Source organism: Chrysemys picta, chromosome 14, assembly GCF_011386835.1.
Source record: "Chrysemys picta bellii isolate R12L10 chromosome 14, ASM1138683v2, whole genome shotgun sequence".
Lineage (NCBI taxonomy): Eukaryota > Metazoa > Chordata > Testudines > Emydidae > Chrysemys > Chrysemys picta.
Window position 1 is genome coordinate 41,573,543 of NC_088804.1, and position 24,106 is coordinate 41,597,648.

General features: G+C 57.3%; 2 protein-coding genes and 1 long non-coding RNA gene across 15 annotated transcripts in view; 1 reads left to right on the forward strand and 2 right to left on the reverse strand.

Moving 5' to 3' along the window:
* Nucleotides 1–149: 149 nt before the first annotated feature.
* SLC22A31 (solute carrier family 22 member 31) lies at nt 150–8,698 on the reverse strand. Of its 2 annotated transcripts, XM_042852333.2 has the most exons (9): nt 8,277–8,698; nt 6,069–6,172; nt 5,732–5,886; nt 4,571–4,739; nt 3,551–3,696; nt 3,190–3,292; nt 2,536–2,750; nt 1,751–1,862; nt 150–992 (listed from the first exon to the last, which is right to left on the reverse strand). In XM_042852333.2, exons 1-9 carry the CDS (start codon nt 8,640–8,642, stop codon nt 575–577), a joined length of 1,788 nt encoding a protein of 595 aa, XP_042708267.2. In that variant the 5' UTR covers nt 8,643–8,698; the 3' UTR covers nt 150–574. The 2 variants fall into 2 exon arrangements, with proteins under 2 accessions (XP_042708267.2, XP_065423734.1); XM_065567662.1 differs by lacking the exon at nt 2,536–2,750 and having other exon boundaries at nt 8,277–8,697.
* Nucleotides 8,699–8,798: 100 nt separating this feature from the next.
* LOC135975687 (uncharacterized) lies at nt 8,799–13,311 on the forward strand. The gene is made up of 2 exons (XR_010592683.1): nt 8,799–9,676; nt 12,915–13,311. It is a non-coding gene; the product is annotated as an uncharacterized LOC135975687 (long non-coding RNA).
* Nucleotides 13,312–16,771: 3,460 nt separating this feature from the next.
* Nucleotides 16,772–24,106, reverse strand: part of ANKRD11 (ankyrin repeat domain containing 11) — a 211,996-nt gene continuing 204,661 nt past the window's right edge. For 7 of the 12 annotated variants that reach the window (XM_065567655.1, XM_065567656.1, XM_065567652.1 and 4 more), the window contains 4 exons: nt 20,887–20,985; nt 20,630–20,773; nt 19,220–19,312; nt 16,772–18,007 (listed from right to left, as the gene is read on the reverse strand). In XM_065567655.1, the coding sequence (XP_065423727.1) occupies nt 17,822–18,007; nt 19,220–19,312; nt 20,630–20,773; nt 20,887–20,985 (522 nt within the window). In that variant the 3' untranslated portion in view covers nt 16,772–17,821. Of the gene's footprint in view, nt 19,313–19,628; nt 19,756–20,629; nt 20,774–20,886; nt 20,986–24,106 lie in introns of all 12 variants that reach the window. The other 5 variants (XR_010592678.1, XR_010592679.1, XR_010592680.1 and 2 more) reach the window with 5 other exon arrangements.

Here is a 24,106-nt window from a genome sequence, read left to right on the forward strand (position 1 = left end):
GCCTGGGCAGGGGGCACCTGCCAGTGGAGGGGGAGTGAAGTGCTGCTCCTGGGCCCGGGTTAAGGGGGCTGCCCAGTGCTAGGCTGGGGCCCCCCAGCCCAGCCTCCTCCCCCCAGACCCCCAGAGAGAAAGCAGAACCAGGCCCAGGCTAGAAATAAGGCACATTTTATTGGTGAGCTGCTCACCTGGCCAGGAGGCACAGGGACTGGCGTTCCCTGAGCCAGGAGCCCCCCATTCCCAGCCGGGCTCCTCAGGGGGGGTGGGGGGCACTCTCTTCCAGGCCCCGCTCCCTGCAGGGCTGGTACGCAGCAGGGGGTGTGGGAGCCCCCAAGCACCCCAGGGAGGCAGGCCCAGGCAAGGCAGAGGCAGCAGCCCAGCAGGTAGGAGGCTGCGCATGGCACCTAACAGAAGGAAGCTGCTCCCTGGAGACGGTCGTGCGATGGGCACCAGGAGGTACCGCCCACAAACACAGCAGCCCACTGGGCGCAGGAGACGCCTGTGGCCCCAGGGCAGTTAACACTGGGTGCTGTCCCCCCACCCGCAGGGCACAGTCCCCACAGACAGCCCTGCCCAGCTACGTCTCCTGCTGGGGGTCACCACCCGGGGCGGGCTCCAGCAGCAGCTGCCTGTCCCGCAGGGGGGCACGCCGGTGGGAGCTCAGCATCTTCTTGGTGGCAGTGACGAGGCGGGCGTAGTCCTGGGCCTCGGGGGCGTGGCCGGCGCTGCGGGGCGAGAGCAGAGGCAGCTGGTCCCTGCGGCGGGAGGAGCGGAAGAGCGGGGGCCGGCGCTGACTCTCCCCGTCCTGCAGCGACTCGGGCAGGCCCTTGCCCTTGCTCTCGGGCAGCAGCATGATGCTGAGCACGGAGAGGATGGCGAAGGAGGCAAAGACCACGTGGTGCAGGAAGAAGCCCCGGTTGTTCTGGATGTCCATGATGGGCCCGGCCGCTTTGCCCACGAAGCTGGCAGCCATGATGAGGCCCAGCCCAGCGCCCCTGCAGGGGGGGACACAGACCAGGCCCTCACCAAGGGACAGCGCCTCCTCCTGACCAGAGCACAGGGCAAGGGGGTGCCACACCCCCAAGCTGGCGGTTGGGGGCGCTGGGGCTTTGCCCTGACTGGGCGGCTTGGAGGCAGCAGGTGCAGCCTGGGAGCTGGGCCGGGCCTGGCCCCTGCCTGGGCAAGCAGCCAAGCACCACATGAAGCAGCCCCCAGGCCTGGCCATGTCCTCCCAGCTGTGGGGCCTGGGCTGGCTGGGGCAGGAGGACACCAGGGTCATGCCCCACAGGACTCCGCCCTGGCATGCAGGCAGCGGCTTGGTTGACTTGGGGGCAGATCATCACAGGGAGAGCTGCAGGGGCAGCCCCCAGGCCAGGACACTGGATCAGAGTGGGGGAAGCTGGCTCTATTCCCAAGGGCTCCCCCTGGAATGGGTTCCCTAGGGAGGTGGTGGAATCTCCATCCTTAGAGGTTTTTAAGGCCCTGCTTGATAAAGCCCTGGCTGGGATGATTTAGTGGGGGATTGGTCCTGCTTTGAGCAGGGGGTGGGACTAGATATCTCCTGAGGTCCCTTCCAACCCGGATATTCTAGGATTCTTGAGGCTCAATACCCACCCCTCAGAGAACCTGCTACAGCCTCCCCCCGGGAAGCCAGTGCTGCCCCCTCCCCTTCCACCTTTCCGGGCCCTGCAGCATGCACTAGCCCACGGCTGCCGTGGGAGACGCGGGGCTGCAGTGCAGGCCCATCTCCTACCTGACCACGGTGGGAAGGACCTCGCTGGCAAAGAAGATGCTGAGCATGGTGACAGCTTGCGAGTACGCGATGCCCAGGACAGAGAGGGTCAGGATGATCCAGTCCAGTAGATCTAGAGTACGGAGCGGAGTGAGCGCACGCCACAGTCCGGCTAGCTGGGGCCTTGGGTGCAGGTGGGCTCCAGGGCCGGCTCCCCCATGGATTTACAACACAGGGTGTTTAAGCCCTGCCTGGTGAGTGGGGCAGGGAATGTGCCCATGTGCCAGCCCAGGGAGACCACCAGCAGCCCACGCCTGGCACCGCCAGCTGCTCCCTGGGCAGGACGGAGGGCTGAGCACACCTCAGAATGTCCCTCTCGAGTATCAGGGGTGGGCAGAGCCACCAGCAGATTCCTTGGCTCTCTCCTCCTTGGGGGGAGTGACTCCATGGCTGGGGGGATGGAGGGGGGACAAGGCCGCAGCAGGAAGCCAGGTGGTTTGGAGTCCCAGGCTCGCAGCACGACTTACCCACTGACTGGGGTGGCTTGCCCTGCCCTGGGGGGGTGGAGGGGGAGGGCAGCTACCTGGGGTACAGGGCTTGGGTGAGCAGCTGGGCACAAATGCTGTGACTTGTTCGCTGGTTCCCAGTTACCGGGAGATCCAGGGAGCTCACGCCCCCCCTTTCCCAAGGACCAGCGCCAGAGGAGGGGCGGCCAGCATGCAATGGGGCAGAACTGCTAGTCCCCACGGGCCAGGGCAGGGGCTGAGCAGCGCGTGAAAGGGCCAGGCCAGGCCCCCTGCCCTTACACTGCGTCAGGGCCAGCAGCAGCAGCGACGCGATGCCAGTCAGGATGGTGCAGAGCAGCAGGATGGGGCGGCGCCCGAAGCGGTTGACGGTGACGCACAGGAAGAGGCAGGCCGCGGCTTCCAGCCCCGCCAGCAGGAAGTAGGAGAAGTAGAACCGGGGGAGGTAGGGAGCCAGGTTGCGGGTGAAGCAGTGCCGGATCCCGCTGCCGATGAACCTGCAGGAGAGCAGGGGGCGCTGTTCACGGGGAGGGCAGCCGAACCGCGACCTAGCTAGGGCACGCGAGGCGAGTTGGGAGGGTCTCAGCCTGGCTGCCGAGCGAGCTCGGTGCCCATCACTCACCGCCATGCAGCCTGCACAAGCAGCGAGCTCTGCTCAGACTCAGGGCAGCCGGACGGGGAGAGCAGGGGGAGGCACAGCACAGAACCGTGCTGGGGGAGCTCCGGGCTGGGAGAGCAGGGAGAGTATGTGGGGTGCTGTGGATTGAGGGGCATCAGAAGAGCCGTGTGTACGGGGGAGCCCAGTGCTAGAAGAGCTGGGAGCAATGTTGCCGTGGCACATGGGGAAGTGCCCAGGAGAGCCAAGGAGGCACAAGGCGGAGCAGGGAGGCCCACGGTCCAGCCATTCCCGGCCCCCAGCACGTGGTGGGTCCTTACGCCGTGAAGCCGAGGATGAGGCTGTTTTTCCAGATGACTCGGGTGCTGAAGACCTCGCAGAGGGTGTGGTAGCGTGGCAGCGGGACCCCGTCAGACTCCAGCTCTGGGGGCACAAGAGCAGCACGGTCAGCGCACGTCCGGGGCAGAGCCAGAGGGAGGGACGGAGCCTAGGAACAGCTGGGTCCGAGAGCGTTAGTGTTTCAGCCAAGGCCAGGAGGTGGGGGGACAGGAAGGAGGAGCAGGTTCAGACTGGGGGGGTGGGGGAGAGTGCACCACGTGAGAACAGCACAGGACTCAGCCTGACTTTGACCCCAGGTCGGGCCCCATGGACGCGGCCAGGGCCCTCGGGCCCAGCTCTCACCTGCTAACAGGTGCTCCTGGCTGTAGAATTCGTCCTCCAGGCTCACGCCGTTGCCCTCAGCAAGGGCCCGCAGACCCTTCCTGCCCTTCTCCAGCTGCCGCGTGGCCAGCAGCCAGCGGGGCGACTCTGGGAACAGCGACGGGCAGCTGGAGGGAGAGCGTCACCAGGGTCACCACAGGCCCAACCTCAGCACGTGGCCGCACGGAACCTGCTCCCGCGACACTCCGCGCCCAGCCAGGCGGGGGCAGCCCTGCAGGGAGCCCCCCGGGCGAGGGACAGTGGCACCAAGCCAGGCCAGGCTCACTGTGACCCATCACAGCCATCTGCTCCGCACAGTCTGGTGTGCACTCAACCCAGGGACTGGACGGGGAACCCGCACTAGCAGCGCCCCCCAGCGCCTGCACCAGGCTCCTGCCTCCCCCCAACCCTGGGGCCAGCAGCACAGGGACCCAGCCGCTGCTCCTGCCCCCCAACAGCCGCTCCCTGCCACGCTGCCACTTGAGGAAGTGACATTCTAGCCCCGGCCAGGGCTCCCACCCGCCCTGCAAGCCCCAGCTCTGATCAGGCCACAAAGCTCAGAACCAACCTGGCAAATAAATTAACTGTGTTTAATCTGCGTGGAGCAAATATTTACCCCCAGCCCCGTGGGCTCAAGGGCCCCTTCAGAGGCAGCCGGCGCCGCACTTGAGCTGAAGGGCCTGGGGAGCGTTTGACCCAGCCGCAGTCCCAAAGTCACTGCCAGCCGGATTCACCATCGCTGGGATGTGTGAGGGGGGAGGAGGCGCTGCCTGTATTCCCAGTGGGCCGCTCGTGCCATGGAGCTGGGGGCTTGGGTCCCTGCCAGCACGTCAGCTCTGGCATAGGGGGCTGTATAGGTCAGGGAAGGGTTGGGCACGATGGGGCCCAGTGCCTCAAGGTGGGGCTCTCCCCCCAGCCACTCCAGCTCCCCGCCATCTTCCCACAGGTGTCCAGCAAAGCCAGGCTAGCCCTGCCCCCCCCCACAGCACAGCCGGGCCTTACCCCCAGCAGGTGGCCAGCAAAGCCAGCGTCAGCGTCACGGCACCCTGCAGCAGCCGCCACTGCCGACACAGCACCGCCAAGCCCGGCAGCAGCAGCTCCCCGGCAACCCAGAAGAACCCCGCAACCATGACGACCATCAGCCGGTGGGGAGGGTCGCACAGCTCCAGCCCTGGGGTGGGGAGAGAAAGGCTCTGCTCAGACCAGACCGGGGGTGTAAGATTCACGCTGCATCAGGCTGACACCCCGCAAGGCGAGCGCTGGGCAGGGACAGCGGGGCCGGCTTCTGCTCCCAGCCTGGCCTGACTGATGAGGGGCGCCGGCTGGGAGGGGGGCTGTGGAGTCAGGCTCCCCCACAGCCCCCGGGTCACCTCTTGAGAGCAACGCACAAGCAAGAGCCTCTTGGGGCTGCTGCCCGTCCCCCACTGCAGCCCTGGGCAAGGTGGGAGCAAATACAGCCCCGTGCGGCTCAGCTCGCAGGGGGGCCGACTCCCCAGGTGACTGTGCGCTCTCCCCACTCCCCGGGACCGCAGCAGCCACCCCTAGCCTCCGGCTCCCCCCGGCAGCCACTCCCCGCCGAGCAGGAGACCGTTCGCCGGAGTCCCAGGGCCAGTTACACTGGTGTTTCAGTGGGACCTAGCTGGGCATCACGCACTCCAGAGCGACTGAGCCAGCCAGGGGGCCATACAGCCCAGGGACACATCACCCATCTGCCCTAGGGCTCCAGGCAGGACAATTTCCCAGCCTGCACTGAAACCCCGCTGCTGGTCAGCTGGAGAAGGACAATGCCCACCACATGGAGGGAGGGCGCTGGGGTTACATTGGCAGGTGACATCACTTCCCAGACCGGACCCAAACTGAGCCCAGCTGGGCTCTCCACTCCCCGGCCTGGGGGGTGGGGGGGAGGAGGAGGAGGAGAGGGAGCTGCAGAGGTAATTACTTAGACTGTCAGCTCTCAGGGTCGGGGACAGTTGGTCTGGTCTGTGTTCGTACAGCGCCTAGCACCAGGGGGTGCCGGTCCATGTCTGGGGCCCCGGGAATACAAAGAACGGATACTATAAAAGCCAGGGCAAGGGGCCACATGCACAGGGCCATGGAGCTCCGCGGGGGGCCCTCTCCTGGAGCAGGGAAGGGGCGTGTCCGGTGTGGACCAAGCGGACTCACGTGCGACGTAGAGGGAGAGGAAGGTGCCAGCCAGCGCAGCACCGAGGAGGAGCCGCAGCGACAGCAGCATCATGTAATTCAGCGCCAGCGCCACACCGATGCCCAGGGGAACCGCCAGCACCAGGGAGAACATGAACGTGGCACGCCGACCAAACCTAGAGGTGAGAGCCAATGGGCAGTGAGCTGGGCAGGGGGAGAGACACAGAACAGCCCCCACACCCCCCGGGCACATATCAGGGCTGGCCACAAACCCAAGGGGCAGGGCTGGTTATGGACAATGCTGCACCTGGCCGGGTGGGAGGGTCTGATCAGGGGCCCCTTGTGGCTGGTGCTTTACCTGTCGCAGGCCAAGCCGAGCGCAATGCAGCCGCTGAGCCAGCCCAGCAGGTAGGTGGTCTGTTCGAGTGGCACCTTCCAGCGATCCGAGCACACCAGGTCCCACTGCCAGAGGAAGGACGAGTGAGCCATGAAGTCCTTGATGCTGCCCTGAAGGGGCCTAACACAAGGGTGAGCTGAGCAGACATGGTACCGTCCCATCGTTCCAGGGCACTCGGGACATCCCATCCCCCACTGCAATGCAGCCCCCTCTGGGCTGGACCCCTGCAGCTGTTCAGCAGGCGCACTGCTCGGAGGTTGCGGCAGGAAGGCCCAGGTGAAACCACAGGGGGAGGTTAGAGAAGCAGGATGAGGAATTCAGCCAGGCCACTGACGCGAACACCCTGACTCCTGCAAAACAAACCTGGACCTTCCTATGTCCCATCCAGAGGGCAGGACCCTCCAGCAGCACGTCACAGCCCAGTACATCCCCTCCAGCATCCCAGAGCCACTTCCTGCATCGCCCTGAGGTTTCCCATCCAGCCATTGATCAGGTCTGACCATGATTAGCTAGCCAAGCTCTCTGCCCAAGGCGGTAGAGCAGAGGCAGGACAAGGCATGAATGGAAGGTGATCTCCACTCCACTCCGCCCGCCATGCAAATCCATCACTAACAAACAGGGACCCACCAAGGGAACCAGCTGCACCCTGAACACAGGCACCCCCGGGGGTCAGTACAACTGGCATCTCCTCACCCCTACCCCCGCTGCCCAGGGATGGCAGGAAACACCCTGGAAAACTCTGTCTCTGCCAGCAAGTGCAGAAGAAGCAGCAAACAGCGAAAGGAAGTAACTGCCCAAGACATGCGACTCTCACCCCGTCCCCAAGGCACTGCTGGAGAAGCAGAGCCCGGCCAGGGGGATAGAGCGCCCCCACCGAGCACAGGAAGGCAGGGAGTTCTCACCCAGGGCTCTGCCCATCCACCCGCTCCAAGGCTCCATCTCCTTCCCCTGCACACAGTTCCCGAGAGCACGGACCCGCACGGCACATCCGGCCTGGGCAGCAGCAGCATCCAGGTCAATCTGCCCCCTGCCCCACCCACAGGCCTCCCAATGCCGGGACCACCCTCCCAGGGGGAGCGCTAATGAAGGTCCCCAGGGAGTTGGTGTCAGCAGTGGGATTCAGACTCCGCAGCCCCTGCTCCCACAGCACGGGCAGGGAGGTGCGGGCTTTTCAAGTCAGGGCACTTTCTCGAACGTCGACACCAGGAGCATGTCGCCATGGCCTGGCTAGGCAGGCAGGGCTCTTCTCCCGCCCTGTAACTGTCCTCCCAACCCAACATTTTGCAACAAAACCGCAGCTAGGTTTGCGGATTATGCAAACGCACAAGGAGACGGTAGTTGGGCAACTCTGCTGGGGTCAGGGCCAGCGGGGCCATCACTGGAGGCATCTTCAGCGCCAGTCCCCAGGCAGACCCACATTTAGCACCAGGGGTTCATGCCTGATCAGGGCTCCTAGGGAAAAAGCCAAGCCTGCTAGCGCCTGTTACAGGTACACAAGGTGCGTGCAGGGCCAACTCTAGGATTACCACCAGCCCGGGGCCTTCGTCCAGACACCAGGCAGGAGCCCTGCAGCCAGCACGGCTAGGACGGGCCGGGCAGACTGGAAACTAGAGCAGTCCGTGGCCCACAGCTCTGCCAAGAGGCGGGCAGATGAAAGCAGCATGCAGGGCTGGAAGTGCCCAGGTGCCTGTGACACAGCGTTTGCAGCCCGTCCCGCCCCTCCCAGCCACCCTCGGGGAAGCAGCAGGTGCATCTACCGCCCAGGAGCATCCGTCTGGGGGTCTGCAACAGAGCACGCCAGGGCTGGTGCCTTGCTGGGGTCACAGCGCCCAGGGAGCCCAGCTCAGTGTCCCCACCCCAAACATGGGCACCTGGGCAGTGCTACCCCAACAGGGGCACAGAGACATGGGGTGCCACGCAGCAGGGAGCTCGCCCCCTCCCCGGGACAGCCCCCCGCTCACCCCCAAAGCCGGCTCAACCCCCCGGGACAGCCCCCCAAAGCCAGTTACCCCGGTACAGTCCGCCCCTACTCATCCCCCCCAGGACAGCCCCCCCGCTCACCCCCAAAGCCGGCTCAACCCCCCGGGACAGCCCCCCAAAGCCAGTTACCCCGGTACAGTCCGCCCCTGCTCACCGCCCCCCAGGACAGCCCCCCAAGCCGGCCCGCACCTGGGTGACGAGGCTGGAGCGCAGCCCGGCCGCGGGCAGCTCGTAGTCCCAGCCGCGGGTGCAGGGCCCGGTGCGGTTGGGCCCCGCGGCGCCGGGCAGGTACCGGTACAGGAGGCAGCGGCTCCAGCCCGCGGGGCCCCGCGGCACCGAGGCGTTGAGCAGCGCCCGGCCCGACAGGTTGCGCAGCGCGGGCGGCATCAGCGCGGGGTCCGGGCGGCAGCGGTGGGCGGGCGGCGCCGCCAGCAGCAGCCCCGCGAAGAAGCCCAGCGCCAGCGCCGCGTTGGGGGCCCAGGTGGCGGCCGCCAGGAGCCGGGCGCGGCGCCCGAAGCCGCCCGCGGGCCGCAGCAGCCGCGCGTCGAACTCCATGGGCCGGGCGGGCCGGGCAGCGCCGCGCCGCGCCGGGACACCGGGGCTGGCTCCGCCCCGGGGCGGGACAGCCCCAGCCCCCGTCCCCGCCCCCCGCCGAGCCAACCCCCCTGCCCTCCCCCCACTCGGACTAACCCCCCTCCTCCCGCGGGGCCGCCCCCCAACTCCCACCCCCGGGGCTGGGCGCTCCCCGAGCCCCGCCGCCCAGCCCCCCAGCGACTCATAGAAGATCGGGGTTGGAAGAGACCTCGGGAGGTATCTAGTCCCACCCCCTGCTCTGAAACGGGGCAAGGCCCCCCCAGCTCAGGGCTGTGCCCAGACCGCCCTGCGGGTGGCACTGAAATGGGGGGGCGGCTGGCAGCGGGTGTGGTCAGGGCTGAGCCCAGGTGAGGAAGGGGAAACTCCCTGGCTTGGTGCTGATAATCCGCTGATAGGGAAGGAGCCGCATAAAGGGCCGCGCCTGTGCCCAGCCCTCCGCAAACACCAACCCTGATAAGGCCCCGGGGGAGGGGACTGAGGTGGCCCAGGCCTGGCCCAGCCCCAGCCCGCCTGCGGGAGGAGGAGCTTGTGGCTTCTAAGTGAACCAAATTCTTGTGAACTGGAGGTGCCCCTAAGGGGGGGGTGTGATTCCCCTGCACCCCCCACCCTGGCTAGGCCCCCCCTCGGCCACAGCTTGAGAAGCAGAGGGGGATGCTAGGGCAAGCAGGGTGCCAGGGCCAGATCTCTCCTCTCCGTCCACCGGGGCCCAGCCCCTCTCTCTATTAACCCAGGGAGCAAATACAGAGCCGGGCTTCCAACCCGCCCGGCCGCGGCCCATGCACATTAGAACTGGCGGGGCTCCGTGGAGGCCAGTCATGCCCCATGGCAGCTCCACTGAGGTGACGCGAACCAGCCCCTCCCAGCGCTCCTGCCTCCTCTGCCGACAGCCTCTGGGACGAGTCTCAGCCAGGCCCAGCTCCACGCGCGATTCGGGTGCCGATTTCCACGGCAGCTCAGCCTCCCTCCCTTTGAGGATCTGTCCCCTAGTGATTCATGTGAGTTGTATTATTTCGCTTAGAGTCTTCTCAGAGTTACCTTGTGCTCTTCGCCCCCCCCCCCCCCCATCTGTCTGGCTCCAGCTGTTGTCTGACACTTAGCTTGTAAACTCCTTGGGGCAGGCCTGTCTTTCTGTACAGCGCCTAGCGCCATGGGGCTGAGACCGCTAATGAATCTCAGTGGTGCCCCTCATGGCTGGAAGGGGACTGGCTAGCGCCCTCTGAGCATTTTTCTGCTTTATTCCCCGGCCTGGGCTCTATGAAGCCCAGCATTAACACGCCTGGCCAGGGTGCCCTTCGTGTGCTGCCTCATCTGTGCAGCTGGGAACACTGGGAGATGTGTCTGACAATGTCTAGGGAGCCCTGCTGAGACGGGGTCTCCATTGTACCAGGCACAGCCCAATGGATACTCCCCCCTCCACAGAGCTGGCCATCTAACTAGGCTTCCTCGGGGAGCTTGCTTGGTACTCTGGTTAGCTGGGCTGCCTTCACAGCAACATACGTTGGTAGGAACAGGACCTACCGAAAGGGACTGGTTGGGCCAGCTTGGGCATTGCACACTGGCAGTGATGTGCCGAATCTGCGGGCACCTTCTGAGAACAATTGTGGCCCTGAATTCCTGGGCTGCAAACAGGCTTTGGACATGTGGCACCAGGGAAGAGCTTTAAGGCGGGTGCATCCGAGAGCCCAGGATCAGCGCAGTGCTGCTGACGAGGTCTTGCCGCTCCAGGAAGGGCCGTGAGCGCTCATGGATGAGGAAGGAAAAGCCCAGGGGGCCCTTGTGCGCGGTTCCTTTGGGCAGAGGGCAGCCCTAGGCCGGGCACCCACCTTTGCTCTCCCGGGGAGAAGCTCTGTGCTAAGTGAAAGTCTGCAGGCTGGGCAGCTGAATTCCTCCTTTCACAGCCTGTGAAGCGTTCTGTTCACAGGTGGGTGGGTCTCGGCAGGTTGAGGGGTGTGTGGGGTGCCCAAGCCCCACGTTGCAGAGGCTGGGTCAATCAGCATACACAGGCCTTCAGCCTAAGGCGGGGCTCTGGGGACAATGAATTGGGTGCTACAGGTAGATTGATTCTGAGAGGTTTAAATAGATCCAATGGGACTTTGCAATAAAAATGCCGACTGGCACCATTCACCGGGTCTAAGTTGCTGAACACCTGGACTAATATTTACATCCACTCCGCCCTTCCTTTCCCATTCTGCCTTATCTCCTCCCTGCTGTTTGCCTTTCCTCCAAGCTCCTTCCCATGACGCTGTTTGTCCTCCCACAATGCAATGCAAGTCTACTTGGTTCAGTGAAAGGTTCTCTCTCTCCCAGAGCTGGTGGGGGGCTGGGAGCATGACAGAGGGGAAAGGCTTGGTCATGATTACGCACCCTGCCAGCCTCTCTTGCAGTGGCACTAAAATACCAGGAGAGTGGCACGTAGTCATCTCTCCTGGGACGATGCTGCGGCCCTGCACAGAGCAGTAAAAAGCCTTTCACGGACGCACGCGCTTTAATGAAAACCTTTACTGCTAACTAGACCGAGTTAGGACTGGCCCAAGAACAGGAAAGCCAGGCAGCTCTTGGGGGTGGGAAGCTGTAACCCTGGCTACATTTGAAGGCTGGGGGAAAACACAAATGTACATTATGGAGCATTTGAATCTAATAATTGCCAAGGGGTTTCATGCTCTAAGACAGTGATTCTCAAACTATGTCCTGGTGACCCCTTTCACATCGCGAGCCTCTGAGTGCCACCCCCCTGATAAATTCAAAACACTTGTTTATTTAACACCATTATCAATGCTGGAGGCAAAGCGGGGTTTGAGGTGGAGGCTGACAGCTCGCGACCCCCTGAGGGGTCCCACCCCCAGTTTGAGAACCCCTGCGCTGAGATGTCTCAGGAGCAGGGGAGGTGAAGGATTCCCCTTTGCATTGCCAGGATTAGAAAAGGGCATTGGTAACAAAAGGCTTGCCACAGACATCCGGGTTGTGAAATCTCAACATTCTGTATCCATTAAAAAAACGGCAGGAAATGGGATTATGGTCCAGGTGGGCTGGGGCATGTCTCTTACTGCAGCTGCTCCATCCACACTTGGGAAGGCTCTACCTAGTTCTTCAAGGCTTTGTCCGCGTGGATGGTCCATAAGTGACGTGTACGAGTCACATACAGACCATACGTGGGATCCACATGGACAAAACATTTTAAAGCACCACCGTTCCCATAAGGTAAGAAACCTTCTGTTTCTGGCTCCCCGCCCCCTCAAGATCCATAGCTACAGACTGGGGGAGATTTAGAAATTCATAGTGTCCATGTCCAGCAAGACGCGTGGCCTGGTAACATGCTTCCAGCTGGGTACGGTGTTGTAGAGCAGGAGGTTCAGGGGGCTCGTGTGGAGCACTGGTGACACCTAGTGGCCTAGTGAGGTGCAGCTGGAACTGTGCAACACTGACACTCGGTGTGTGGTTCAATTGTGTGTCCCCAGCAATCACCGACTGTTTCAGCTGCAGCTTCTTGAAGAGGTGGCTGCGCTCAAGGAACTCCAGTAGGACACTGCACCAGCAGGAGGGACCACCTGGGTCTTAATCCCAGGCTTGGTTTCTTTCCCTGTAGTGGGTTGACTGCATAGAAGACCTTCTGAAAACCTGTTTTGGGCAGGGGAGGAAGAGGCAGAGCTGCTGATCAGGACAGCAGGGACTAAGCTAGCTCCTCTTAAACATCTGATCAGAATCGTCACTACGGGCCAGATTCAGCGCTGGCCTAAACTGGTGCAACGCCACTGAGTGGGGCTGCTTTTGGCCCTGTGTTTAGAGAGACTGTAGTTGGGGGGTTATCTGAGGAGATACAGGCTGTAGGTACAGTCATCCAGCACACTCTTGTGATGGCCCTGGACTTTCCCCCAGGCAAGTTCCCTGTGGAGGGATGATTGTTTGTATTCCAGTTGTACCCAGAGGACCTATTGTGCTGGGAGCTGTACAAACAGATGGTGTCCCTGCCCCAGACACTAAATGGTTGCCAGGAGCTGAAGCCACTGGGTACTCCTGGAACAGTGAAGCTGAAGGGGTGTGAAACAGTAACAGAAAACCCGGCCTCGGGAAGATGAACTGGCAGAAATTCACAAACAAGCCTTCCTTTTTTTTTTTTTTTTTTTTAATTTATTTACGAACATTATTTTTGAGGGACAACAGCATCTCTCTGGCGCTCATCTCTGTACATGCAACTGTAGAAAATAACATTTGTATTCACTTTGTCTCTGTCTGCAGGAAGTTGTACAGCGAAAGGACAGCAGTGTCACGGCAGAGCGGTGGCATCGGCAGCACCAGCACTGCCAAACAATATGTACACAAACTACATTGTAAAAAAAAATTACATTGTTACATTACGGACAACGCAATCTTGCCGCTGTTTTACCCCACATACTACGCAAGTTGGACTAGTACAAATAGAAGGGTGTGAATTGACCTGTGAGATATTTACATTTATATACAGTCTCATAGAAGCATTACAAGGAGGGAAATTTACACGGTTGAGACTTGAATCCACGGAGCACAGGTGTCAAAGATAATACAATGCTTTTGCTATTGTTGCTTTAAATTGCTGATTAAAGGTCTCTCCATGCTTATACAGATTAACTGATGGTTATTTAACAAAAGAAAGAACTGGGCTTGAAATTAATAAAAAAAAGAAGTGTTATTTGTGGCCATATTCCTGTGTTCTAGAGAAAGAAAAACATTCCTGTACCCTCCCCACAGAGCAGGAGAATTGTCTGGCCAGCAATTCCCCTCCACTTGCTTGGAAAGCGTCTGCTGCAATTTAGCTGGCAATACCAGTGGAGAAAACCAGCCACTGCATCAGGCAAAGCCTAGCCCTGACAGGGAGAGAAAAGCAGCAGACGGGCTCAAACGCTGGAAACAAAGGACTCAATGTTTAAATAAAAAACACGTTCGAATACATCCAGGGGTGCTACAAATCCTGACCCTCTGTAGGCCATCGATACATTCCCCAGCACAGAGCAGCCGCCTCCTGCATTGTACCAGTCACCGGGAATACCCCCCGACAGGTTTGTGCGCAGCACAGGCAGAGAGAAAGCTCCCGTTGACACACCACAGCAGCCGGGCGAGATGGCGCTGAGCACCCACGCTGTACACGGCCGGGAGCAGCCTGCCCATGTCACCGTACAGCCTTAGGAAGGGAGCTAGGGATTTTATTTCTTAAGTCACCAACTCAATGTAGTCAGAAGAAACTAGTTGCTGTGATAGATCACTCGCCTCATTAGCTTTGCATGCAATAAGCCTCACTCCTCACTGGGGTAAGCCTAGAGAAGCCAGTGCGGTTACACCAGCCAAGAATCTGGCCCTGTAAGTCTTTCCAACTCTCCAAAACAATCCCAGCGTGTGATGTGATTTGGAATCCCAGCCCCCAACAGGCCGAGGGTGCTAATTCAACAAGTTAGTGGGGAAAATCACCTTACAGGAATGTGCTTCAACTGGCTTTTCTGAAGCAGCCTGGAGGAAAGCGGTGATCCGGCAGGCCGCAAGGCTGTGTGGTTCCCAGCTCAAGTAATCAGGTCACTCCATAACAGCAGCTGTTTAAAAAGCAGTGGGTGACAGAGTGAGAATTTGAATGGAGAGCGCTGAGCAAGGGGAAATGCCCAATTTGGCAGCTTCTCTGACTCCCTAGGTGCCAGAACTGCTGCTCCTCCTCCACTGGGATCAAGCCCGGCTTTGGCTGCTCCACTAGCTAAACGTGAGACTGATTCCACTCCGGACTTCCCCCTGCTCCAGCCCCGTCTCTTCCCCCTCCTGCTGCTCTCGGCCCTACCCTGCTGTGTTACCTGGGTGAGCAGCCCAGGTCCCAACGCACCGGGCGAGCATTGGCTTCCGACTCCACAGCTTTGCCATCTAGGCTGCTCACCCCAAAGTGCACAGTAGGGAAAAGGACAGGGGAGCGGAGCGGCAAGGTGAAGCCAAGACTGGAGGCAGCCCTCACACTGAATTACTCAGAGCTCCTCCCTTGCTCCCACAGCAGCTCAGGCACCAGGAGAGAGGGGAAGCTGAACAGGAATTTAAATGGTGTCTGAATTGGACTTTACCTAGCACATGCACCTGGCAACATTTAAAAACTGCCTCGAAGTAACCAAGTGACAGGCCGCCAGGTGCATGGGTGTCTGTCCAGGACCCCCATCAGGGCACGAGGTGCAGCACACTCAGGGTACCTGTATTTTGACACCCCAGCCCCCCGCTGTGCTAGTGCCCATGTTCCTGTTCATTTCATGCAGGACTGTGTGAGCCAGTGTATTTTATCAGTATCCTGCCTGGGTCACTTTCACACTGCAGACAGAAAGAGTCCAGTTGTTGCAGTTGCAAAGGGAGCAGGGCTGGCTGGCTGGCTGACATGCCCAGACAGGATGGAGTGAGCTGGCCCATGGGTGTGAGCAAGGGCCAGAGGGCATGGAAGAGGCACTTTGCATCTGCCTCCAGCCATGTCCTGTATGTCTGTGCTCGGGTACAAACATCGCCAGCTGCATTAAGTCCAGTTTCCATTATGACTCCACTGACAGCCACACATTCAACAAATACCATCCTCTCTGGAACCCAGCATCCCAGCTGAAGTTACAATTTCACTCGGCTCCCTACTGACCGGGGCTGTCCACACCAGACAATGCAGTGCGCACCCCAGCTGAGCTGGAGCCAGAGGACAATCTTTCCTTAAATACACAACCAGACCCCCCCACGCCCCAGAGGGCTTAATTCTGAGCAATCTCCCCCCAGCCTTTCCAGGGACAACCCCTCCTCGCTGTGGCTGGCTGAGTGGTACCAAAGGAGGTTTTGGGAATGCCTCCTGCCAGGCTCTGGCTCCTCAAGGAAGAGCTTTTGCTCTCTGAAGACCAGAGACAGACAGCTGGCTTCTGCGCCATCCCAAACCCCAGGAACAGGACGGGCTGGAATCTGCGCTCCCAGGGCCGTGGTGAAGGTGGCCACCAGACAGGCGGTGGGACACAGGGGTGTGTCCCTTCTCTCCCCCCACCTGATCAGCTAGTCTGCATCAAGCACACTTTAGTCCTGACTAACCCAGAACAGCGGCTCATTCCGACTGCCAAGTAACAAATGGCCAAATCCGTCTCTCTCAGAAGCGCCCTGAAGCCCTGCCTGCCAACACCCTAAGAAAACGCTCAAGAAGGACGTGTGCATCGCCCTGCACAGTACGTCCCCTGCTGACCACATCTAACTGAATCCTCAGAGCAAGGGCTACCGGATCCACACAGCACCCCTGGACGATTGGACATTGCTGCAGCGCTGGGCCAATGGAACTGGATTCAATCACAGCTAGGCCCCAGCATGCGTATTAATGCCTCAGACACCTGCCAGGGTATTCAGCACACCCTGAAAACCGAGGCCGAAAGGATCCCACAAGCAAAGTGGTGCTGGGTGCCCAATGGCTGCAGCCTTGCAGGGGCCCCAGAGCATCTTTCGGCCCCAGCTCATCCTCACGGTTACCTTCCCAGCTGTGGTGGTTTATTTCCATACATGACTTATAGAGCAACTGGCTTCTTTATCCAGAAGTCACAATACTAACAGCGCACTAGAATGGCTGGTCACAATGAAGAAATGGCTCCAAGCGCCACCTGACGGCCAGGCTGTCTCGCCTTCCCTAGGCCACATGGCTCTGAATCACTGGCTCCCCAGATGACAGCAGCTCAGGCTGAGGAAATGGGTAAATTTTCTCTCTCTCAGCCCAAATATGCAAGTAACATCTTCTAAATTCCTCTAGGGCCCAAGCTAGCATGTGTCAGGATGGGATCCCCCCTTCTTCCTCCCCTGTCCCCGCCCCCCAAGTAATCCTCGTTAAATCTGACGCACAGCTTCCGAATCTGTGCAGGTGGTCTCATACTCCACTGAACTCAAAAGGGCAGAGGGAAAAGGAAAAAACTAGACTGTGTTAAAAGAAGAGGTCAACGCTTGGAGATCTCCACAACACGGATTGCAGACTGAGTGAGTTTGCAAGGCCTGAATCTCAGGAGACAGGTTTGAAATACTGAACACTGCACACCATTTTGGCCCTTATTTTTTTCCTTGAGAGGGAAAGTGCTGCCTAGGGTGAACTATACATACAAAGATAATTTTAATTAATTTATTTATTTCTTTACACATAACTGAAAGTGATGTTACAGTACATAAGTTATTTACAACTGTGCAGTAATGTGTTGCAAAATAAATTATCTAGAAGGCAGCAAAAGTACATTGTTAATGTATATAAAAACTGTACAGCATTTATGGGATACAATTTTCTTTATATGAGTATTGGCTCTGTAGTGTTTTCAAGTTATGTTCTCAGAAAGAGAAACGAAATGCCCAAGATTAAAGGAAAAAAATATATATAAACCACATGGATTTTACTCCATTAAAAACATGATCGGCAAAGTCCTTGCTCTCCGTCACCCTTTTCGCGGTAGACACTCACCGTACTAGTCACGTGCGCATAACGTGCCAAGGGGCCTCCTCACTCATCCAAGCGTGGTGACGAGCAGCTACTTTGTGACGACTCGGAAGGCGTCCGGGGTCCGGAGCTGCAGCCGTTTGCACCTCCAGAACCGCAGCTGGGAAAGCAGGATGCTTCCTTTTAGTTTTGCTTTTAATTTGTGCCGTAACCAGGATGGAACGAGAAATATAAAAAACCCACCGTCTCCTCTGCAGCTTCTCCGAGAGGAGATCTGCGGACAAATGGAAAACAAAGAGCTTGAAATCGCCATGTTCACACGTCCATGAACTGCATGGGTGCTGGCCCCGTTCAGCAGCTTCTGCAATACACGTGTCCTGGAACCTTTTCTCCTCCCTGCCTCCGTCAGTCTCTCTCCCCCTTGTCCGTTCAGACGCTCACGGCTGTGTGCAGGCTGGCTGCCCTCTGCTGCAGCAACCGGTTTGAAAGGAGATGCGTTCCCCCACTCCCGCTGCCTGGCGTAGCTGTGATCAGTCCAGAAGTGAGGGAGACGTCGTGAAGAAAGTGCAATTATTTTTCTTACTGTTTTGTTTTCTGCCGATAGATGCTTCCTCCTCCTCTGACCAGGGATTCATCAGCAAGTGGTAAGGATGAACGTGAGCTCGAGCATCCGTCCTCGGAGGGCTCCCGCCCTTGCCAGTTTTCAGGGAGAATGTCTCCTGGTTTTGTATTGTCATGCCGGCAAGAGCACAAAGTCATCGTTGACGTCAACCATCGGCACATAGAACGAGGGAACCTCGTTCACGCAGAGGGATTTATGGCCCGCTGGATCCAGCTCCTGAACCTTCAGCTGCCACTCCATTCGCTGCACCGCGTTCAAGGCAGCGGCTTCATGCTGCTGTCGCATTAGCAGGCACGTCTGCACCAGAGCCGAACGCCCAGCAGAGACGGGGGTTCATGGGAGAGAAGAGACAAGACAACAATCACTTGACTGAACTGAACAGCTGCCCTCTGGCGGCAAGGCAATGGAGCTGGACAGACATTCCCAGCCAGGGACAGACTCCACAGCAGACACTGGGTGTCCTTGGCGGAAGGAAAACAGTCTGTCGAACAGGATTTTGAGAGGGCCCCACTCCTCCAGAGGTGGTATAAGACCTCAGAACAACAGGCCAGATCAGAACCATTTTTAGCCCTGGAGGTAGCCAGTGTGAAGTGCTGGTTGAGTGCTGCAGCTCGGCTAGTGGCTGTCACCTTTACATGGTAACACAGGCCCAAGCAATGTGCAGCACTGCACACTGCGACCTGCAGTCTCCCCCTCCGCGTGAAAGGTGAAGGAAGCAAGAGAGGAAGGGGTGACTCACTGGTTAGGGCAGTAGCCTGGGACCCGGGTTCAAATCCCTGCTCTCTCTCTGTGACCTAGGGTAAGTGTCTGTGCCTCAGTTCCCATCTGTGAAATGGGGCAATAGCATTGCTCTGCAGCAAGCCGTGCTGTGAGGATGAATACATTACAGATTGTGCGGGGGCCATGGAAGTATCTTAGACAGAAAATCTCTCTAAGGGACAGACAGACCGACAGACAGCACGCAGCAGCTCGCTATTGCTTGGCAGACCAAACAGCATGGAAAAGAGGAAACTGTGTAGCCTGAAGGAAGGAGCACAGGGCGGAGTCAGGAACTCTGCCAGTTCCGTCTGCCTCGTTTTCCCCATCTGCCTGTCCTTGCCTAGCTCGCAGCAGGGACTGCGCTCTGCAGGGCACTGGGAATGGGCGAGTGTACTGCAAGCTGTGGCATTTAGAACTGCTCACAACGCTGTCTCCCAGGGGCTCCTTGCCCGTAGCAGAGATTTCTGGAAAGCACAACCCCCCAGGGGCCCAGCAGCAGTGACTCACGCAGGAGAGCAGGGTTTAGGGCCTTTGCACAGGGACAGCTGTAGGAATTGCAGACTGACTGACTGGAGCAGCAGCCACTGTCACAGGAGAGACTGGAACCCCACCCCCATTTCACCTTTCAAATGCCAAACCAAACATCCCAAGCAGGTGACAGATTAGCAACATCCGCTCCGGACTCCTGGAAATGCTGCAAACCCAGTGCACTGGAATCCCCAAGGGACAGCAGGGTCACGCAGCTCTCACCTTCATTCGATCATATTTGTCATCCACATCTTGTAACCAGGAAATAAACTGGCGAGCATTGAAACGATCTCTGACGGATTTGTTTTCATCTCCCTGCACAGGGAACAGCACAAAGGGGAATTACACAGTTAAAACGGATCAATAAAATAACGACCCTATCGGACAGGTGCAAACCCCTCCACTCCCCACACACACACACAAACCCACCACACTCCTGGAAGAAAGAAGAGTGGTGGCTCTGAAGTAGCTAGAAGTGCACCAGCAGGGAGGAGTAATGGGCTATGCAGCGCTGTGCTGCTTTCACAGCACGTTGTAGAGGTTTCAGCCTGAGTGGTGGATGCTATACACACAAGCCCCCTCCTTGCCTTCCCCACATGGAGCTGGAGCTGAGAATCTGTTCATACTAAACTCATTCAGTTCTTCCCTTGCGAACGGAACACCTGCAGCTCACCGAGTCCTTGAACTTGTGCCCCACATCATAATGTCTTCTACATGGAGATTTCCATAATGTTTTTTTCTTTTTGTCCTGGGAAGTGCTGAGAGGTAAATCAGATGCATGGATCAATACGCTGGATCACTAATGAATCCCACTAAACTGTCTGCAGCACAGGAATCAGCGTCTGCAATGCAGCAGTGTGCTTTCTACAGAGATGACAGCTTTCTGGCAGGTGAGTGGTGCAGCTACAAAGCTTCTGGCCAGCAGGAGGTGCTAATGTAATCGCTCTATCCCACTTCAGCTCATTTTAAATTCTTATCAAGCTGAACAATAATACGGGCTGCTGAAGTCTGACTCATTTTCTATGCTAGTTCTTCTCAGCTTTCTCCAGCTCCACACTACGTGGAATCAAAGGAAAAAAGCCCATCTCTGTGGGCTGTGCAGTGCAGTTTTGCTTTTCAAAGCCAGTCTTCTCTAAGAAAGTCATTTCATAGATTTCTGTTCTCTGTGCAACACAACTGGGGATCGTGGAACAGCTGTACAGAACGTACCGAAATAAACCTCTCTCACGTGCAGATGGTTCTGCTCACAAGGAGAGGCAGAGGGGGCTTTGCAGCCTGCAGATAGATCAGGGGCCTTTGCTAGCTTTAAATAGGCATATAATGCTGGCTCCTGTATGTCATTCACAGACACATTTCTTTGCGCCCCCCCCCCCCCCCCAAACACACACACACTGGACAGCTGAACTTGTGACTTGGACCCTCTGGCAAACGAGTCAGATTAGTCAACAGCAGCACATGCCGTGAGATCTCCCACATCACACCAGTGCGTGGGGGAAGGGAGTTGTCGGTACCTGGGTGGGAAGCACATTAAGGCCTCCCTACACCCACCACTCTGAAAAGCACATCCCACGTGGGCAGCTGCACAAACGGACCTTCGAGACAGATTGAACCACTCTGAAGATGGCCACTGACCTGATTTTCTAGAGGCATGTTATAGACCTCGGAGTCCAGCAGCATGGTGCAAGCACTGAAGGGCACTGCCTGGTTAGCAATGGTCCTTGCTGCCCGACAGTGAACTCTTAAGATCTCCTGTTCGCATGAAACAATCAGCTTCTCCTGCGGAAAAAGGAGAAAGGAGCCCAGTGAGTGACGCGTGCCCGTCATTTCTCAAGCGAAGGAAGTTAAGCGCCATTCGCCCCCGAAGGAATCCCCCAGCGGCTCTCCGTTACCCGCTCTATGCTGTGCTGGAGTCGCAGCTTCCCCCTCACTGCTTCCTGCTGCTTGAAGAGTTCCTTCAGGGGCTCCGCGAGCGACGGAGGGGGGGCAATCTACAGACACACAGAAATGCACAAACCGTTACAAATGGGGACACCTGCTGGAGTCGCTCTGAGCAGCACGGAGCTGTGTTCCTAATGCTGCTGCTGCTGCTCGCCCTTTGAAATCACTTTGGGGCTTGCGGTCCCTTTAGGAGCGGGGCCAGCGCTCTCAGCTGCTACACTGGGGCCCAGGCTTCGAGTGCAACTGTACAATGATCGCCCTTAGGCTGATGACGTGTTGCCAGGGAGACGGCGCTCACGCCACCCAATGTACAGCTGTACCAGTGTACTAGTGGAGGAAGCCTTCTCATGCAGGTGGGAGGCAAAGGACAATCCCCAACAGCTAGTGGGACCAGGCAGTGTGTGGGAAGGCAAAACGGGGGAAGAGGTTCTGTGTGCAGAGGTGTGCACGGCTCTTGCGGCTGGGGCGTCCATCGCCACATGCTTTAACCCACCCACCCCTTCAGGGCATCACTTTGTGAAGCGCTCTGACGTCATCTGATGAACCAACGGCATGAGCACATGTGAAGCATGTTGGGCAGCAGAGTCCCTGCTCATGGTAAAAAGAAGAACAGGAGTACTTGTGGCACCTTAGAGACTAACAAATTTATTAGAGCATAAGCTTTCGTGGACTACAGCCCACTTCTTCGGATGCATATAGAATGGAACATATATTGAGGAGATATATATACACACATACAGAGAGCATAAACAGGTGGGAGTTGTCTTACCAACTCTGAGAGGCCAATTAATTAAGAGAAAAAAAAAAAAACTTTTGAAGTGATAATCAAGCTAGCCGAGTACAGACAGTGTGATAAGAAGTGTGAGAGTACTTACAAGGGGAGATAGAGTCAATGTTTGTAATGGCTCAGCCATTCCCAGTCCTTATTCAAACCGGAGTTGATTGTGTCTAGTTTGCATATCAATTCTAGCTCTGCAGTCTCTCTTTGGAGTCTGTTTTTGAAGTTTTTCTGTTGTAATATAGCCACCCGCAGGTCTGTCACTGAATGACCAGACAGGTTAAAGTGTTCTCCCACTGGTTTTTGAGTATTGACAGATTGACAGAGCCAGACGAGTACCCAGAAGTCACCTCCTACAAGACAGGCCCAACAAAGAAAATAACAGAACACCACTAGCTGTCACCTTCAGCCCCCAACTAAAACCTCTCCAGCGCATCATCAGAGATCTACAACCTATCCTGAAAGATGATCCTTTACTCTCACAGATCTTGGGAGACAGACCTGTCCTCGCTTACAGACAACCCCCCAACCTAAAGCAAATACTCACCAGCAACCACACATCACTGAACAAAACCACTAACCCAGGAACCTATCCTTGTAACAAACCCCGATGTCAACTCTGTCCACATATCTATTCAAGTGACATCATCATAGGACCTAATCACATCAGCCATACCATCAGGGGCTCGTTCACCTGCACATCTACCAATGTGATATATGCCATCATGTGCCAGCAATGCCCCTCTGCCATGTACATTGGCCAAACCGGACAGTCTCTACGCAAAAGAATTAATGGACACAAATCTGACATCAGGAATCAAAATACTCAAAAACCAGTGGGAGAACACTTTAACCTGTCTGGTCATTCAGTGACAGACCTGCGGGTGGCTATATTACAACAGAAAAACTTCAAAAACAGACTCCAAAGAGAGACTGCAGAGCTAGAATTGATATGCAAACTAGACACAATCAACTCCGGTTTGAATAAGGACTGGGAATGGCTGAGCCATTACAAACATTGACTCTATCTCCCCTTGTAAGTACTCTCACACTTCTTATCACACTGTCTGTACTCGGCTAGCTTGATTATCACTTCAAAAGTTTTTTTTTTTTCTCTTAATTAATTGGCCTCTCAGAGTTGGTAAGACAACTCCCACCTGTTTATGCTCTCTGTATGTGTGTATATATATCTCCTCATTATATGTTCCATTCTATATGCATCCGAAGAAGTGGGCTGTAGTCCACGAAAGCTTATGCTCTAATAAATTTGTTAGTCTCTAAGGTGCCACAAGTACTCCTGTTCTTCTTTTTGCGGACACAGACTAACACGGCTGTTACTCTGAAACCTGCTCATGGTGGGCAGCACACAGTGCGGCGTGTCCATATTTCAACACAACTTTGGGTTTGCAGTGTGCACGGGACAACACCGGTGTAGAGCAGAGTTTGGGCTGCAATCCTAGAGTCTTTTCCTGTTCACACTATGGGCCCAATCACACACAGAGAACACGGGGCCTTGTAGACTAGAAAGCTAGGTGGTGGCTGTTCTTTGGGACAAACAGGGTGTACTCGCCACCCATAATGCGCATGATTTCACAGCAGATAAGATGTGCATCAATTCAGGCCCTGATCCTGCATAAGAGGGATGCCGACAAACTTTTGTGCTGAGCCCTAGTGATTTCAACGGGGTGCCAGGCAGGTGCAGGCAGCTCATTGCAGGAGCAGGCCCTTGGTTCTCATGCCTCACGTTCCTCGTGGAATACACTGGAGGAGAGAATTCAATTTCCCATGAACCAGGTAGAGCACTGCCAGACGTCTCCTGCCAGTTCACTTACTACTAGAACCACAACCGTCACATGGTAAGAATGTGGGACCATTTCCCAACAACATCCTTGGAGTGTTGTGTTTCAGGCAGGGAAACGGTTTACACTCCCCAAAGGGAGGCCCAGTGTAATATTTTATTTCAATAAAGCTTATTCTAACGAAGTGAAAGGCTCCCAACGCAGGCACTTGTACAGAATCCAGCAGTGCTCCGGGTAGAAAAGGAAGGTTCCACCAACGGCGGCATTCTCCATTAACTGCAGCAGGACATGGAATTTCACTCGTTAGTCAAATCCAGAACGACCCCCCCCCCGGAGGCTGGGAGCCAATATTTCCTCACTGGAAGGGTTAGTCTATTATTGCATTTGCAGTGGCAAACTCCATCAGTGGAGCTGTCAGAGAAATAGCTGTTCCCATTGCCCAGGGGTCACCCCTATTGGCCAGTCACACATCGGAGCTTTGGTAAAAGAAAAGGCAGAAGTAAAGAGAAGCTATCTTCTGCTCAGGGCCGGCCATAGGGAAAATGGCACTGTGGGAGAACATGCATTTTGATGCCACTGGCCTCCATGGGTTCT